This window comes from Seriola aureovittata, chromosome 3 (genome assembly GCF_021018895.1).
Source record: "Seriola aureovittata isolate HTS-2021-v1 ecotype China chromosome 3, ASM2101889v1, whole genome shotgun sequence".
Classification (NCBI taxonomy): domain Eukaryota; kingdom Metazoa; phylum Chordata; class Actinopteri; order Carangiformes; family Carangidae; genus Seriola; species Seriola aureovittata.
Genome location: NC_079366.1, coordinates 28,440,090 through 28,454,955, shown reverse-complemented (window position 1 = coordinate 28,454,955; position 14,866 = coordinate 28,440,090). Strand labels below are relative to the sequence as shown.

The window sequence follows — 14,866 nt, the reverse complement described above, 5'->3', positions numbered from 1 at the left end:
TTGTGGCCCCTCTTTTGATGTAAGACCTAAAACCAAAAATCAGAATGAGAAAAAAAAAAAAAATATCTATGTAAATATATATGATAAATGTTTGTTTATTTTGCACATTGAAGAACAGAACAGAATCAGTGCTAGTGAGATCACACATTCACACAGCCAATCTATTTAATCTATTGTCCTTAAACAGCATCACATTCCTGCCATAACGACCTAAATTCACTTTACTGTACACTGCGTGAGCATTGACGTGGATTGACCTTATTTTCTCAAAGGCAGTTTTTATCTCCTCACATTATAGGTTTGAGATATTCTGGTTAATCCATACGCCTATGTTTAGCCTCTTCATTATAATGCATTACTAACTCCGGGCACGGTGAGATTAAATTAGATTATTCATGAAAGCGGACTGATGTGTTTTCCAGTTTCCTCACATGTTGGCTGCGGGGGAAAGTAGGCCAGGGTGTGCAGCGGCTGACTGATCGACCCTCTCTCCCTCTTGTCCTTACATTACACCGTTACCCTGACATCACACGGCCCTGCCAGGGGGAGGGGGCGGGGGAGGGAGCGGGCACGCAGCTTCTCGCGCTCTCGCTCTCTTCTGGCCGCGCAGGCTTCCGTAGATACGCTCCAAACATGGTGGCTCCCATGTGCTAACGTGAGAACCAAACTGGAAACAGAGTCTACACCGGAGCAGTGAGGGAACAGACACTGTACAGCCACCTGGATCACTTTTACAGGAAAACCTCCGACGAAGTCGAAGAGCAGCTTCCGCCACAGTTACAGGTGTCGCAGGTAAAACGACGCCTGTTTAGCCTAGCTAGCAAACATGCTAATAACTTTCCTGGTATAATGTGTGCAGCAGTAGCAGAGGTTTGAGGGCAGTTTTCATGACAGAGTTTGCCTTCATTTAGTGAGTTAACTCTAAATAAGACACATTTTTTGCTCCTCTGTAATGGCGGCCGTACTGACGTGTCGACTCAGTGTTGTTTAATTGAGAAAAAGAAAAGCTAAAGGTGCTGGAGGTAAGTTAAAGGTACAGCTCAGACCTGTACAAATCCTGCTTAAGCCCTGGATTGACGAGTCCTGAAACGGCTAGTTAATTAATTGATTAGTCGATGGACTTAACAATGGTCAACAAAACTTTAGATTTCTATCTCTGAGGACTTGCAGCTTTTCTCTTTGTTGTAAACTATAGTGTTGAAGATTTGGCTGTTGGTCGACTAAACAAGCCATCTAACACACCACTATAGGCACTAATGTGATGATGGGGAATTTGTCAGCTGTTTTCTGATGCTCTACACACTAAAAGATGAATTGATCTAACCATTAATGAGCTTAAGAAGCAATTCTTGATCTTGAAATCAGAAGTTGACAAAACAATCTTGCCACAATGTCAGTTTAGTCTGTGGGTTCTTGAGCTTTTGATCCATGACGACGGGACAAACTCCATCTGTTGAGTTTGCCATCAGCAAGTGGTTTCAGCTTTAGGTTGGGTAATCATGCTAATGTACTTCCATATATTCATATCCTGACAATCCCTCCCTTGAAATATTGTTGCTCAGAGTGCTCATTGCTAAATAATATCAAACTAATGTAACTGAAGTCAGCATGAGACCTCAAATATTAGGAAATGGAACTAAATTAACATGGTTTTTGTTGTCATATAAAACCAAATAAAAGGTGACTCTTATTTGTGACCTGTAAAGAATAAACAGAGTCTTGCATCAGAGAATGAATCATGCTTTTTTTATGAACATTTATGATCTACTGGTGAGATTTAGCTTCTTTCTTTGGACATTTTGCAGCAGTCATGTTTTATTTGTATTTTCCAGGCACTGCCCCTTTATGCTGGTGAAACCAGCTCGCCTGTTATCCCTCATCATCTCCAGTCACCTGCATCATTCTTGCACCTTCTCTGCTAGACAGACACTTCAGTGGAGGCTACGCAGTGCTGCTGCTACTCTCAGCAGGGGGCTGAAATCTATGGAGCCCGTAAAAGCCTCCCACGACTCAGAGGTTCCAACTACCAACCCTCCACCTACGTCTACTGGCTCTTCAGCAGATGTTGTGATCTCAGCTCCCACAGACACAGCATGTGACAAGGAGGAGACGCCTACTGTGGGTCTTTTACCAGGGGAGACGGTGGTCAAGGAGGGCAAGGCGTCCATCTTGTTTCCCAGCGCAAATGAAGTGTTTTACAACCCAGTCCAGGAGTTTAACAGAGATTTGACGTATGTATAAACCACTTTAAACCACAGACATAAGTTTCCTCTGATTTAATGCAATATGAAGTGAATCAGCTCAGAGCAGGTCATCAGTTTGGAACAGTACACTGTAGAGACAATAAAAAACAATCATTGGACAATCGGCATTATGCTTTCTCTATGCATATCCCTGCAAAGTACAATAATGTTCTAAATGTGCTACTTTAAAGTGAAAACTTTTGCTGAACACTGATAAAACGGAGATAGTAAATGTTAAATCACAAGTAGAGATATCACCGGCCAGCTAATATTTTGATATGTATGCTAACATTAGCTAACATTAGCCATCTACCAGACCACCTGAGCCTGTAGTGGCAAAAACCTCTGAGTGTACTGAAAGGAACAATGGCATGTTTGCTCATGAACTAAAGTTTGAATTTGAGATTGTTTTATTTCTTCTCCCAAAAGTGACGTAATCTTTCTTTAATAATAGAAAATGTATAAAAGTGTTAATCTTCATCACGATATGTTCAGCAAATAGATGTGGTGGAGGACAATCATACTGAGTGTTGGTGAAACTCTAAACCTGTCAGGTTTTGGTGCTGGGATGAATTGCGCATAATTTTAAGTGAATCGGATAGGTTAAATCCTGTTGTCATAGCAACACTTATAAACAAATTGCAACTAGATTTAGCGGCAAATACAGACAAAAATGAATTTAGCTTTCATGCCTCACAGTAATGTAAGCAGCCCAGTGGCCACATGGTGGCGTAATAGCAACCAAAAAACAGGAAGTTGTGTGTTTTCCCCGCACAGAACTTTTCATCAAAGTTTGCTAGTTTTTGAGATGTTCTGCTAAACAGGAAACAGTTCACGCGACTGAACACTAACCCTCATTGCTAAGGGAAAACAAGACACTTGATCTCACATATCATATTTTTGATTCTGCAGACATATATTTCTTTGCCTCCCCCAATTTAAACTGCGTGATCTTTGTCACTCAGTCACAGTGTACCAGTAATACATCAAGACCACTCTACAATAACCGCTGGTTTGAATCACCAGTTGTGTTTGGAGGAAAACAGATGTCATGAATATTTATTAAGCTCTGTTTTTTTTTTGTTTTTTTTTTTACCCTGTTATCCAACCTACAGTCCATGTTTATATGTATGAGCAATCCTTTTTCTCTCTTTCCCTCTCCAGATGTGCAGTGATCACAGAGTTTGCCAGAGATCTGCTGGCTCAGCGGGGGGTGAAGGTGGTGGTGCCCGGAGAGAAGGAGAGGGTGGTGGTCTCTCTGGCAGAGGAGACGAACGAGGCCGATGCACAGATGGAGGAGAAAAACGGAGCAGAGGAGCCAGCTGTGATTGCTACAGTGGGGGAGAAATGTGAGGTACGTGGGATTGATTTCACAGTGTAACGACCGTGGAGCAGATTTTTATTGCTCTGTCTATCTCAGCCAGAAAAATCCCCATGAATGGAAAAAAAAAAAATCCATTTAAAAAATATGTGTGCAGCTCCTCCAATTGAAATGTGTCAAATTATTTCTCTGTGTTAAAGTAATTTATCTAGCTGTAATGAAAGTGAAGTGTCATTGTCGGTACTATCACTAAATAAAGGTTATACGATAAGTAAGATACACAATATAAATGATACCAGCACAGCATATAATTGTTGACATAACAAGCTTACTAGTGTGGAGTCAAAGGGTGGAAGATCTCAGTGATGGTGGTAGCTGATGGGGATCACAATAAACATAAACAGTCTACAAAACTCAACACTAAAGAAATTAAAGGCAGCCAAAAAGAAATCATTAATCCAGTTTTGTGACGCTGAACCACCTGCTGCACTCCCCTGACTCGGGCCCTGTAGTTCAGAGCAGTATCAGGATTTAGTGGTTTGTTTTCCACTGGGGCCTCTCATGCTAAAAATATGCACACTGATCCTGCTGGAGCAGTTTGGATCAGAGCTTCCAGATAATTTCACACTCAGCTGGTCCCAAGTGGTAGAAAGAGGTAATTAGATCATTTCATGAAACTTTGAAGGATGTTAGGTTGAAATAATGTCATTGATGATCGGTAAACACACCTGAGAGAAAAGTTTCTTCGCCTTAGTTGGTTAGTGAGGTGGCAATTCTGGTTATTATGGTACTATTCTGGGATAGTTTAGCTTCCGGCTGATTACTGGTCAAAGAGAAAACCTTCGGACTGTGACCAGCTCTAAAGAATTTGGCTCTTGTGGGAATATGTGCAGCTTCTGAAAAGTAAGAATATTCTCTGTAATGTTTTCTGTTATAACACTTGGCAAATAAGTTTGCACACACAAAAAATGACTTTGTTACTATAGCTTTAAAGGTCCATGTTATAAAAAGTCAAGGTTTTATATTAATACTGTGAAAGTATCAAAGCCTCAGTCCACAGAGAAATGCACACAGCCTGTGTTCAGAAACTGAGCCTTAAAACCAGCCGTCAGGACTTCTGGAACTTTGTGATGTCACAACAAAGCAGTTACCAAGCCCCGCCCACCTGGACCCACCATCCAAACCTTGCAGGATTTGGTTTCTCTGAGTGTTTTTACCTGAAATCTGCCTTGTTTTTATTGGATCACTCAGAAAACAGTCAGCCAATCAGAAGAGAGGCTCAGAACTTTCTCTCCTCTGAAACTTCACTGTTTTGGTTCAGTCTCACCAGATGAACATTGAGCATTTAGCAGTTAAATACTTTGTGGACCAAATCAAAACATGGGGATTACGTTCATTAAACACGAGTCCAAATGAATCATAATGCTGTTTTGTGTCTGCTGGAGGTGAAAATAAGCAACTGTTTGCTATATCAGCTTCATAAGGTGATAATATGTCTGTTTGGTTTTGGCAAAAAAAAAAAAAATCAGTTCATGTCACTTTCAGCTCGGTCTTCGTGTCCTCGAGGGACTGGCGGCGTCGGGTTTGCGCTCGGTGCGTTTTGCTCTGGAGGTCCCGGGCCTGCTGAACGTCACCGCCAACGACTTCTCCACCAAGGCCGCGGCCCTGATCGCCAGGAACGCCCAGTACAACGGAGTTGGCCATCTGCTCCAGGCCAGCTGCAGGGACGCCAGGTAGGATGTGCTCGTTTGCTGCTGCTCTGCCTCAGCCGCGGTTATTTAGCTCCTTCGCTGATTTGCTGAATGTTGGTTTCTCCCTCTCCTGTAATCATCCAATGCTCCTCATCTTCATTCATCTCCAGTCTTCACCTTTGACCTCTTGTTCTATTCATTCTTCCGCTCCGGCTCTGATCTCTTCCGTTCTTGTCTCTTCGCCTCTTTCTTTTATGAACTCTTGTCCCTTTTCTTTCACTCTCGTCTCTTTTCTCTTTGGCACGCTCGTCCTCACGCCTCCCTTCAGTCCTTTCTCCTCCTCGTGCTTCTCTGAATTAATCTGCTCTTCTTTGTAAGCTGCCCTTGACTCGTCTCATTTCTGCTCCTCTCTGTCCTTCATCCTTCTCTGCTCTGTTTTTAAATTTCTATTCTCTCTTGGTATCTAACGTTTCTTTTCATAGATGTGAATTATTTCTTTTCACCTCCTGTTCTTTTCTGTTTTTACCCTCAATGTTTTTGTAGTATGCTGATGTACGAGATGCGAGGAAAGAAGGAGCGCTATGACGTCATTGATCTGGATCCCTACGGTAGCCCCGCCTCCTTTCTGGATGCCGCTGTGCAGGCCGTCAGTGAAGGAGGTGAGTAGTTCAGTCTGTCAATCAGTTTTCCTGTTAGCCAGCAGTTTATAGTATCAATGCGGTTTTCATTCATTTTATAGATTTTTTTTTTGATTGTTTTGTGAATATAAAAGGCCGATACATCTGAAAATGTATGAAATACATTTATATATATGTATTCCCTAAAATAAAGATGATCTTTAAATGTTTTCAAAAGGCAGATTTCACTTTCACACGTTTCCAAGAGCTGAGAACGACAGTCCAGCTTAAAGCTCCGAGACGAGGCATTTCTCACCGGTAGAGTTTTATTTAGTTTAAGAAATAGGAGAATTTTCTTTACTCATAAAGTAACACTTTCAAACAGGAATTTGAAGTCACGACCTTCAGAGTTACATGTAAAAAATCACCTACGCAATAATAATTCTTTATCACCCTTCAAACTGAATTATTTGAGTGGAGATGAAGAACAAAGGTGAGTTGAGCTGGAGGTGTGTGACTGAAAGAAGACTGGGGTGTTGAGTGTTTCTGAGTGTTGGTATGAGGAAATTTACAGTTACTCACCGAGCTTTAGATCACAGTGTGACGGTGTGTGTTTATTGCTCGGGGCAAAGAGAAGAGTCCCACAGCACCGCAGACTCTCCCTGTTTGCGATTAATCAGAATAAATGCTGATGAAAAATGCGAATTAGTTTGTAGGCAGCAGAGAGCGCTCCATCCAAGGACAGTGGACGACCTTGTCATTGTCCTGTTGGTTTAAATTATTATCAACCACGTTGGTTGATGTGAGAAAAGCCGCTGTGGTGTTTACTGGTGTCTGAATTTTCTGAATATTGAAATTCAAAATGTTTGTGCTCAGTTTCTAATTACTGCTTCTAAATATTAGATGTGATGTTCTTTATTTTGGTGTCAAATGAAAACATGAAATATGTTCAGGGTTATGTGTCATCTTGTTGGGCGGTTGGATCCGAGGAAGGTCGCGTATTGTTTGTGGAATAATTCTTGTTTGAGTTTCAGACAAAGTTTACAAGACCGAACAGAGACGGATCTTTAGTCTTAAACGACGCCTCCCATGTTGTGTAACTGTCCTGTTTGACCAAGCTGTGACAGGACTTTTTTTTTTTTTTTTTTTAATATATCTTGTTCTTTTTTGTCCTCTTCTGTCTTCCGTCTCTCCCTCTCTCTGTTTCTCTCTCTCAGGTCTGTTGTGTATAACATGTACAGACATGGCGGTGATGGCAGGAAACAGCGGTGAGACCTGCTACAGCAAATACGGTTCAATCTCCATCAAAGCCAAATACTGTCATGAGATGGTGAGTACACACACACACACACACACACACACACACAAATGTAAAAATTCGCATACAGTACACGCACAGACATGTCCCCATGTGTGCACTGATAAGGTCTTAATCCTTTGTGTGTGTGTTTGAGTCCGACACAAACAATGTTGTGTTGTCATGGAGTCTGGCCTGAGGCTACATGTTGGTGAACTGTGTGTGTGTGTGTGTTGTGTGTGTGTGTGTGTGTGTGTGTGTGTGTGTGATGACCTTGAGCTGCTCCCTATCGTTCTGTTACTTCCCATAGTATTTTTAAAAACTGACTCTTTGTCACAAACTTGTCAAATGACTGTTGTCTTGTGTTGTAGACACATTTCTGATGACTGCTGTAGCTTTAACCTGCTGACAGACACACTGTTTCCTGTCACTGCTTCACAGTAAAAGCCACCCTGTGGTTTTGCTAGGTGAAGACTTTTAATTTGAAGATTTAACACTGGATTCCTGTGAATCTGTTAAGAGTCTGAAGGTGGACTCTGTCACTAATAATGAAATCAACTATATAGAGAAACAATTTCCCATAGTAAATACATTGAGCACCTATATATGAAGACATGATGACAATAAATAGAAACGGGTTCTGAGGTCATGAAAGTCTTTGGGACTACAATGTTGAATTTTAAGTTTTCTGACTCTGGCGCCACCCAGTGGTAGAAACAAACGACAGCTTTTTTTATAGAATAAAGACTCTTTAATAATCGCATACAAATTCCACACAAAGTGACTTTTAGTGATATTTTTTTTCTTGTGGTTTATGGGGATAAACAGCAGTGACTCTTACTGTCTGATAGTTTGGCCACTGATGTATCGAGAACAGGTCAGTGGACCAAAACATTCCTGCAAAGTTCACTCTGTAAATCAATACTGATACTGGTTGTTGATCGAACGTCTGAGAAAACTGCTGTTTTTTCATTTAGTTTAGTTTTCATGAACTAAACTCTCATCTTTTTTATTATTATTTATTTTAAGGTGTAGGAATATTTTTGCCTTCGACTGTCATGATAACTAGAGGGTGAAATTATCCCCCAGAGATGCTCTATATTGACAAAATAAAAAAGTTAGCCATGTTTTATTCTTCTCAAATAATAGATTAATGTTAGTGGATACTGAAGATGTTGGTTTTTAATTATTACTGATGGATATGTCATGTTTTTTTTTTTTTTTTTTTTTTTTTTTTTTTTGTTTTTTGTTGGAATAATTCCTTGATATGATGTGAGTCAAGCTTCAGTAGGAGAAAGAGGATTTCATAGATAAAGACTGTATCAGTTAAGTGTGTGTCTCTCTTCCCTGCAGGCTCTTCGTACCATCCTCCACAGTTTGGACCAGAGGGCCGGGGTGTACCAGCGATACATCCAGCCCCTGCTGTCCGTCAGCGTCGACTTTTACATACGAGTCTTTGTGCGCGTCTTCACGGGACAGGCTACAGTGAAAAACTCAGCCAGGTGCTCTCTCTCTCTCTCTCTCTCTCTCTCACACACACACACACACACACACACACACACACACACACACACACACACACACACACACACACACACACACACACACATACACACACACACATGTACTGTCTTCTAACAAAGGATGTTATATGATGAAAGATGAATGATCCTGAAACTGGGTCACTGCAGCAACAAATACTAAAAGTAATGGCAGCAGGAGCACTCGGTGAGATGAAGGAAAAAAGGAAATAAAAATAAATAAAAAATAGAAATATGTGAAGGTATAAAAAAACTGAATCTTGATTATGTTGATTATATAAGGAAAAATGTGTCATTACAGCGTACAAACAGGATGTGCTGTTCACATATGAACAGCTGCACAGACACACAAACTAAATAAACCACAATGTTTAAATCTCACATTGAGCGTTTCTCCTCTTGTGCTGCAGTAAACAGGCTCTGGTCTACAACTGTGTCGGATGTGGCGCTTTCCACTTGCAGAGAATGGGCAGGAGAACGAGCAACGGAAAACAGTAAGACGGCACACACTGTACAACTGGGTCTGAGGATGTTTTGCATGTGAAGGGGTTAAATCAAATAAAAAATAAAAATAAAAAGCTTCAGACTTGGCGGCACATGATCTGAGATGGCGGAAAGAAAGCTCTCTCTCTTTATACATCTTAAATGACCAGGGTGGTCTGCAGGAGAATAGAAAGTGGGAACAGGTAACCAGGTGAGCAGCTGTAGATTCATCTGTTTGGACGAATGACATTTGAGCTGTTGAGGCTTCACTGCTGAATGTGCAGGAGTGTCTAGGTAATATGTTTTTTCAGAGTTGTTTGTGCTCCTGCCTGACTCTGTGTGTGTGTGTGTGTGTGTGTGTGTGTGTGTGTGTGTGTGTGTGTGTGTGTGTGTGTGTGTGTGTGTGGTAATGTTGAATATTATGTGATTTCAGTATGAAGTATTCTGCTGCCACTGGACCCCCTGTTGGACCAGAGTGTGACCACTGTGGACAGAGACATCAGGTAACACTGACACTCAGTGGTATTCTGATATGTTTTGTATTCTGTAGGTAAATATAAATATTTTAAAGGTCCCATGTTGTATAAGGTGAGATTTCCCATGTTTTTTTAAAATCTTTTATTATAGATCAGGTCTAGGTTCTATATTGATACTGTGAAAGTATCAAAGCCTCAGTCCACAGAGAAATGCACACAGCCTGTATTTAGAAACTGAGCCTTAAAACAAGTCGTAAGGGCCTCTGTAACTTTGTGATGTCACTACAAAGCAGTCACCAATCAGAGGAGAGGCTCAGAGCCTCCTCTACTCTGATTGGCTGATCTGTTGTTACTAGAGCTCCAGAGAGAAGCCTGAGAGAGGAGATGTAAAACTCCACTGAGATGGTTTTTGGTCCTTAAAACCACAATTATATCTTTTTATGGATCAACACTTCAAATAAAATACAGGGAAAGTGTAAAATATGGAGCTTTTAAATTTCCTTAGTGGATCTAAATTCATTTACACCTTGATTTTATGTTTTTCTCTCACAGAAAGTGTCTCTCACAGTCTTTTATTTCCTGGTGTGAACAGTGCCAGAACCTCTGTGCCTATTAGTAGTTATTACTCTACAAACACAGATGCACACAGTACATGAGCTTGAAGCCTGTGTCTGTCTGTTCTGTAGCTGGGTGGACCTGTCTGGGCGGAGCCAATCCATGACTTGGCGTTTGTCCAAAAGGTTTTGTCTGCTGTGTCGGGGAATCCATCCCGATTTGGAACATCCAAACGCATCGAGGGCATGCTCAGCATGGTGACCGAGGTATTCACTTACCTTTTATACACACTCTCATGAAGGGACCTGATGTCATCTTTTGGTATTGTCGCGTAGACGCAGCCGGTTGTATCAGGTGACTTTACATTGTGTGGAAAACATATTTGGAGATATTTGTAAATTTCGCTTTCAGCATTAACAGCTCATTACTTACCAGTCCTGCCAAGAGCTTCAGCCATCATTGCGTTTACAAGACAAGAGGTTATAATAAGTCCTCTGAGCAGCTACTTCTTGAGGGACGCTACAGTGACTCGGTATCGGAAAGTGATGAACCAGTGCGGCTAGGTCAGGGTTTAGCTGGTTAGCATGCTAACTTCAGTAGACGAAAAGAAGTGATAGAAATAGAAGCCAAACAAGAGGGTTGCTTTCCACCACTGGAGACAGCTCTCAGTGAACTCGCAACTTTTCTTCTAGACTGGTGAGTAAACAGCTGCTAATGCTAACGTTGGCTATGTAGCAATAGCAAAAACTTACAAAAAAAAAAAAAACAAAGGTCTGATAATGACCTACATGATTGACAACGTGCTTCCTGTTGTCATCACTTCTGATGTGCTGCTTATTTCAGGAGTTGGAGGATGTGCCTCTTTATTACACTGTGGACAGTCTGAGCAGCACGATACACTGCAGTACTCCACCCCTGCTCCAGTTAAGGTAAACACACACACACGCACCCAGCAATAAGTACACAGTGTGTTATATTGGTATTTTTGACATTGGAACATTATAACAAGCTGTGATACACATGGACACAGTCTGTTCTGTGGTTGTATTGTTTGTTGGAGTCGTCGGTTAAATTAAACACCAGCACAGATAAGAGCCACAGTGTTGTTGGACTGTGACTGTAGCCGGAAAACGTGAGAGAAATAAAGAACTCTGCTCAAACCACTTACTATAAATAAACAACATGAATGGATAAGTGTTAGGAGGTGAAGCAGTGAGCTAACCCAGATAAAAGAGCCTGGATTATGCAACATGTTTAAAGCTGCACTCATCCGTATTTTCTTCTTTTTTTTTTTTCTTTTATTTAAATTTTTATTGAATTTAAATGACATTAATACAGGGTTGGTGGTACAGTTACTGGTTCTGGCATAGACGTGAACATGGTGCATAAAGACGAGGCAATCAAAAGAAAAATAAATAACTTATCCATATATCAACGGGGGGGGGGGGGGGTAGCTCGGTAACTTCTTCAAATTTGGCACAAACAGTCACTTGCACTCAAGGACGAACTGATTAGACTTTGGAGGTCAAAGGTCACAAGACACTTTTTAGCCATTACTCGAGACTTCACACAGCAATTATGACAAAATGTCACACGGGATAGTTCATGTTTTATCTGATTCTGGATAAACAGGGATGTAACCTGAAACTACTCTGAGTGGCGGAGGCAGACAACCGCGAGGAGGTCGTTCTAGTTAACTCATGATTTCATGTTGACGTTATAAATACTGTAGTTTGTTTTATTTCTCCTCAGAGAAGCTTTGTCTCGTCTTTGAGAGATATTTGTAAATATGCTGCTAGCAGACATTAATTTCACACTGAATCTGCTGATTCTCTCTCTCTCTCTCTCTCTCTCTCTCTCTCTCTCTCTCTCTCTCTCTCTCTCTCTCTCTCTCTCTCTCTCTCTCTCTCTCTCTCTCTCTCTCTCTCTCTCTCTCTCTCTCTCTCTCTCTCTCTCTCTCTCTCTCTCTCTCTCTCTGCAGGTCCGCGCTTCTTCATGCTGGCCACAGGGTTTCCCTCTCTCACGCCCGTAAGAACGCAATCAAGACAGACGCTCCTCCTGCAGCCATCTGGGACATCATGCGATGCTGGGTAAACATCACTGATTGAGCGCTGAGTGATGTGCCTCATTGTTGAGAATCACTCTTTATTTACACCTGTGTATTTGATTGGTGGTGTGCCACAGGAGAAGGCTAATCCTGTGAAGAGGGAGAAGCTGTCTCAGACCAGCCCCGCCTTTAAGATCCTCTCCACTGAACCCAGGTGAGACCGCACCCTACACCCGAACTCATCAGCGGCCGTTCAGTGGACCTGCAGTGCCAGTGACGCTGGATGTGATTTGTTTAATAAAAGCGCAATGTCGAGACAAACCTGTGACATCCTCGTACGGGATTGTGCGTCTGTGTGTTTGTAGCCAAGAGGCCTGTTTCACTGTGAGGGAGGACGCCAACCCCCAGTCACGCAAACGCCACCTGACCCGGTTCCAGGAGAATCCTCAGGCGTTCTGGGGACCCAAAGCTCGCGCCAAAGCCAGGTAACCAACACACCAGGACACACACAGCAGGACACACACGAAGCTATCATACTTTTGAAGAGGGTCGACACATTTTTAAAATGTGTTAAAGAGTGACTTCAACTTTGATCAGGAGACTTTTCTTTGCATTTACTTACTTCATCAACTGAAGTCAGATGTTTAGATGTATAATTTTATGAAGCTGAACGCTGGTAAAATTTAATTCAAAGATATTTTAATGGCTTCTTTGGGGGTTTGTAAACACCTTCAACTACTTATTGAATGAAGATGTGAATGCTTCTCCATCTTCTTGGTTTTGCTCATCGTGATCTATTTCCTACCTTCATCTTATTTGTCTTTCCTGCCAGTCTCTCTCTCCTCCACCTCCGCTCTTCCTCCATCTGTTAACCTTACGTTCTCTCCTGCTCCTCCTCCTCTCCTCTCCTCCAGCGGTGGCATCACCACCAGCCTGCAGGACAAGAGGAAGAAGTGCCAGAACAAGAGGAAGAACCAGATCACAGACTCTTCTCAGCTAAAAAACTTCCCCTGCAAGAAGTTCAGACAGGTCAGTTCACCTACAGACAGGAGAAGCTGCTGACGGGTTTAAAAAAACAAATCCTAGAATTATGAGATGAAGAGCATTAGGATCCAAATTTATCTAACATGTCATGAAAGAAAAAAAAAAAAAAGTTGGTTTACAGGAAACATTTTAAAATATCTTTGAAACAAGGAGGATGAACACGAATTTCAACTGTAAACTCACTCACCTTTTTACATGTGGACAAACTGCTCATCACTGTGACGGTGTTCATCATCTGTCAGTCACAAAAAGCGTGTGTGTGAGAGAGTGAGTGTGTGAGAGTGAGATGTCTTTTGCCGTTTGGTTTCCTCCTAATAAAGTTTCAGTCGGTGGAACTTGGTTCATCGGTGGCTGCTGTTGCTGCAGCAGCAGAGGTGAATGTCAACAACCTAACTTGTCTTTTCACCTTTTCACAGACACCAGCTGTTATTTCAGTCTTTCTCTTTTTGTGTTTTCTGAGAACCGCTCTCTACCTCAGGTCTACACACACACGCACACACACACGCACACGAAGTTCAGAAGAGTTGCTCGGTTGTTTCACAAGCTGCAGGACCTGATGCCACATAAAAAGTTCCCTGGTGTCCGTGTTAGTGTTCTTTCCCTGCAAATTCCAGATATTGAGTTTATTTCTTATGATACAAGGATCGTGATCGTTCATCAGGATCAGAAAAAGAATGAATTGGCTGCAGGTGCGGAGGATTGAGTTTGTGCAGGTGAGGGTCGTTTCAGCAGCGTCATGTTCTTCATGAGAAACTTTCAGTCCCACAGAAGTAGAGGGAGACCGTTACTTCATTATTGATTACACCTGTTATAAGTCCTCATGTCCCGGGTGGGAAAAAGAAACTCCAGCACATTCTGCTGAATTAGTCGTCTCCGTCAGCTGCTTTGGCAGGTCGCCACTCTCTGCTGGTTTCCTGCCAGATGAACTGAACGCAGCCAAAATGAACCGTTTGGCTGCTTTAAGACGTTGTAATACAACGTCGGAGTCACCTGGCCCGTTGTTGTTGTTGTTGTTATCATTTATCTTATTGTTGTCTGTTTTCAGGGAACATGTACAAATGGAGACAAATGCTGCTACTCCCACGACCAGGAGCAGACGAATCAAGAGAAGATGGAATAATTCTACTGTCTTCTCCTAATTCAGATGTTTTCTTGCTTTTTTTAAAATAATTTTATTTCTGTTATTTCTGTTTTTTTTTTTAAGTGCAGCCTGGATAAAGTGAGAATGATGTGCTGCAGATTGCATTTAGGAGGACAACAACCTAAAAGCTGTTAATATACAGAACAACATATCCACAATTCAGTTTTATGTCAGATTCACATGTTGGGTTCCTATTTCTTTTTTTATCGCATATCAATAAAGTCCTCACTATGACTTTAAATGTTTTTTTGTCTTTGATATTTAAGGTTGTAAAGGTTGTTTTCTTTAGTTTTTTTCTCACCTTGAATATTTGATGGTAAAACAGGTCAGTTTTCATTAAATTCAACTTTTTTGTTTCGAGTTTTAATTAATAGTTTAGACGCAGTAAACTAACTGTTCAGTAAAACCTG

At 41.6% G+C, this 14,866-nt stretch overlaps 1 protein-coding gene across 4 annotated transcripts; it reads left to right on the top strand.

The window, feature by feature from the left end:
- The first annotated feature begins 606 nt into the window (after positions 1 to 606).
- Positions 607 to 14,693, top strand: trmt1 (tRNA methyltransferase 1). Of its 4 annotated transcripts, none has more exons than XM_056371233.1 (16): positions 608 to 792; positions 1,927 to 2,231; positions 3,408 to 3,597; positions 5,110 to 5,297; positions 5,799 to 5,914; positions 7,090 to 7,202; positions 8,523 to 8,671; positions 9,121 to 9,204; positions 9,627 to 9,696; positions 10,356 to 10,490; positions 11,068 to 11,153; positions 12,206 to 12,314; positions 12,409 to 12,485; positions 12,637 to 12,756; positions 13,186 to 13,300; positions 14,361 to 14,693. In XM_056371233.1, the coding sequence occupies exons 2-16, from the start codon at positions 1,984 to 1,986 to the stop codon at positions 14,433 to 14,435; spliced, it is 1,875 nt and encodes a 624-aa protein (XP_056227208.1). In that variant the 5' UTR covers positions 608 to 792; positions 1,927 to 1,983; the 3' UTR covers positions 14,436 to 14,693. The 4 variants fall into 4 exon arrangements, with proteins under 4 accessions (XP_056227209.1, XP_056227208.1, XP_056227206.1 ...); XM_056371231.1 differs by having other exon boundaries at positions 1,923 to 2,231; XM_056371230.1 differs by having other exon boundaries at positions 1,833 to 2,231.
- Positions 14,694 to 14,866: the final 173 nt, after the last annotated feature.

What these genes read in the sequence shown, in the direction of transcription:
- trmt1 (XM_056371230.1), top strand. Translation starts at nt 1,846, where the DNA reads ATGCTGGTGAAACCAGCTCGCCTGTTATCCCTCATCATCTCCAGTCAC. An exon ending in GGGACATCATGCGATGCTGG is followed by an intron (nt 12,315 to 12,408) that starts GTAAACATCACT and finishes GGTGTGCCACAG; the next exon opens with GAGAAGGCTAATCCTGTGAA. An exon ending in CCTGCAAGAAGTTCAGACAG is followed by an intron (nt 13,301 to 14,360) that starts GTCAGTTCACCT and finishes GTCTGTTTTCAG; the next exon opens with GGAACATGTACAAATGGAGA.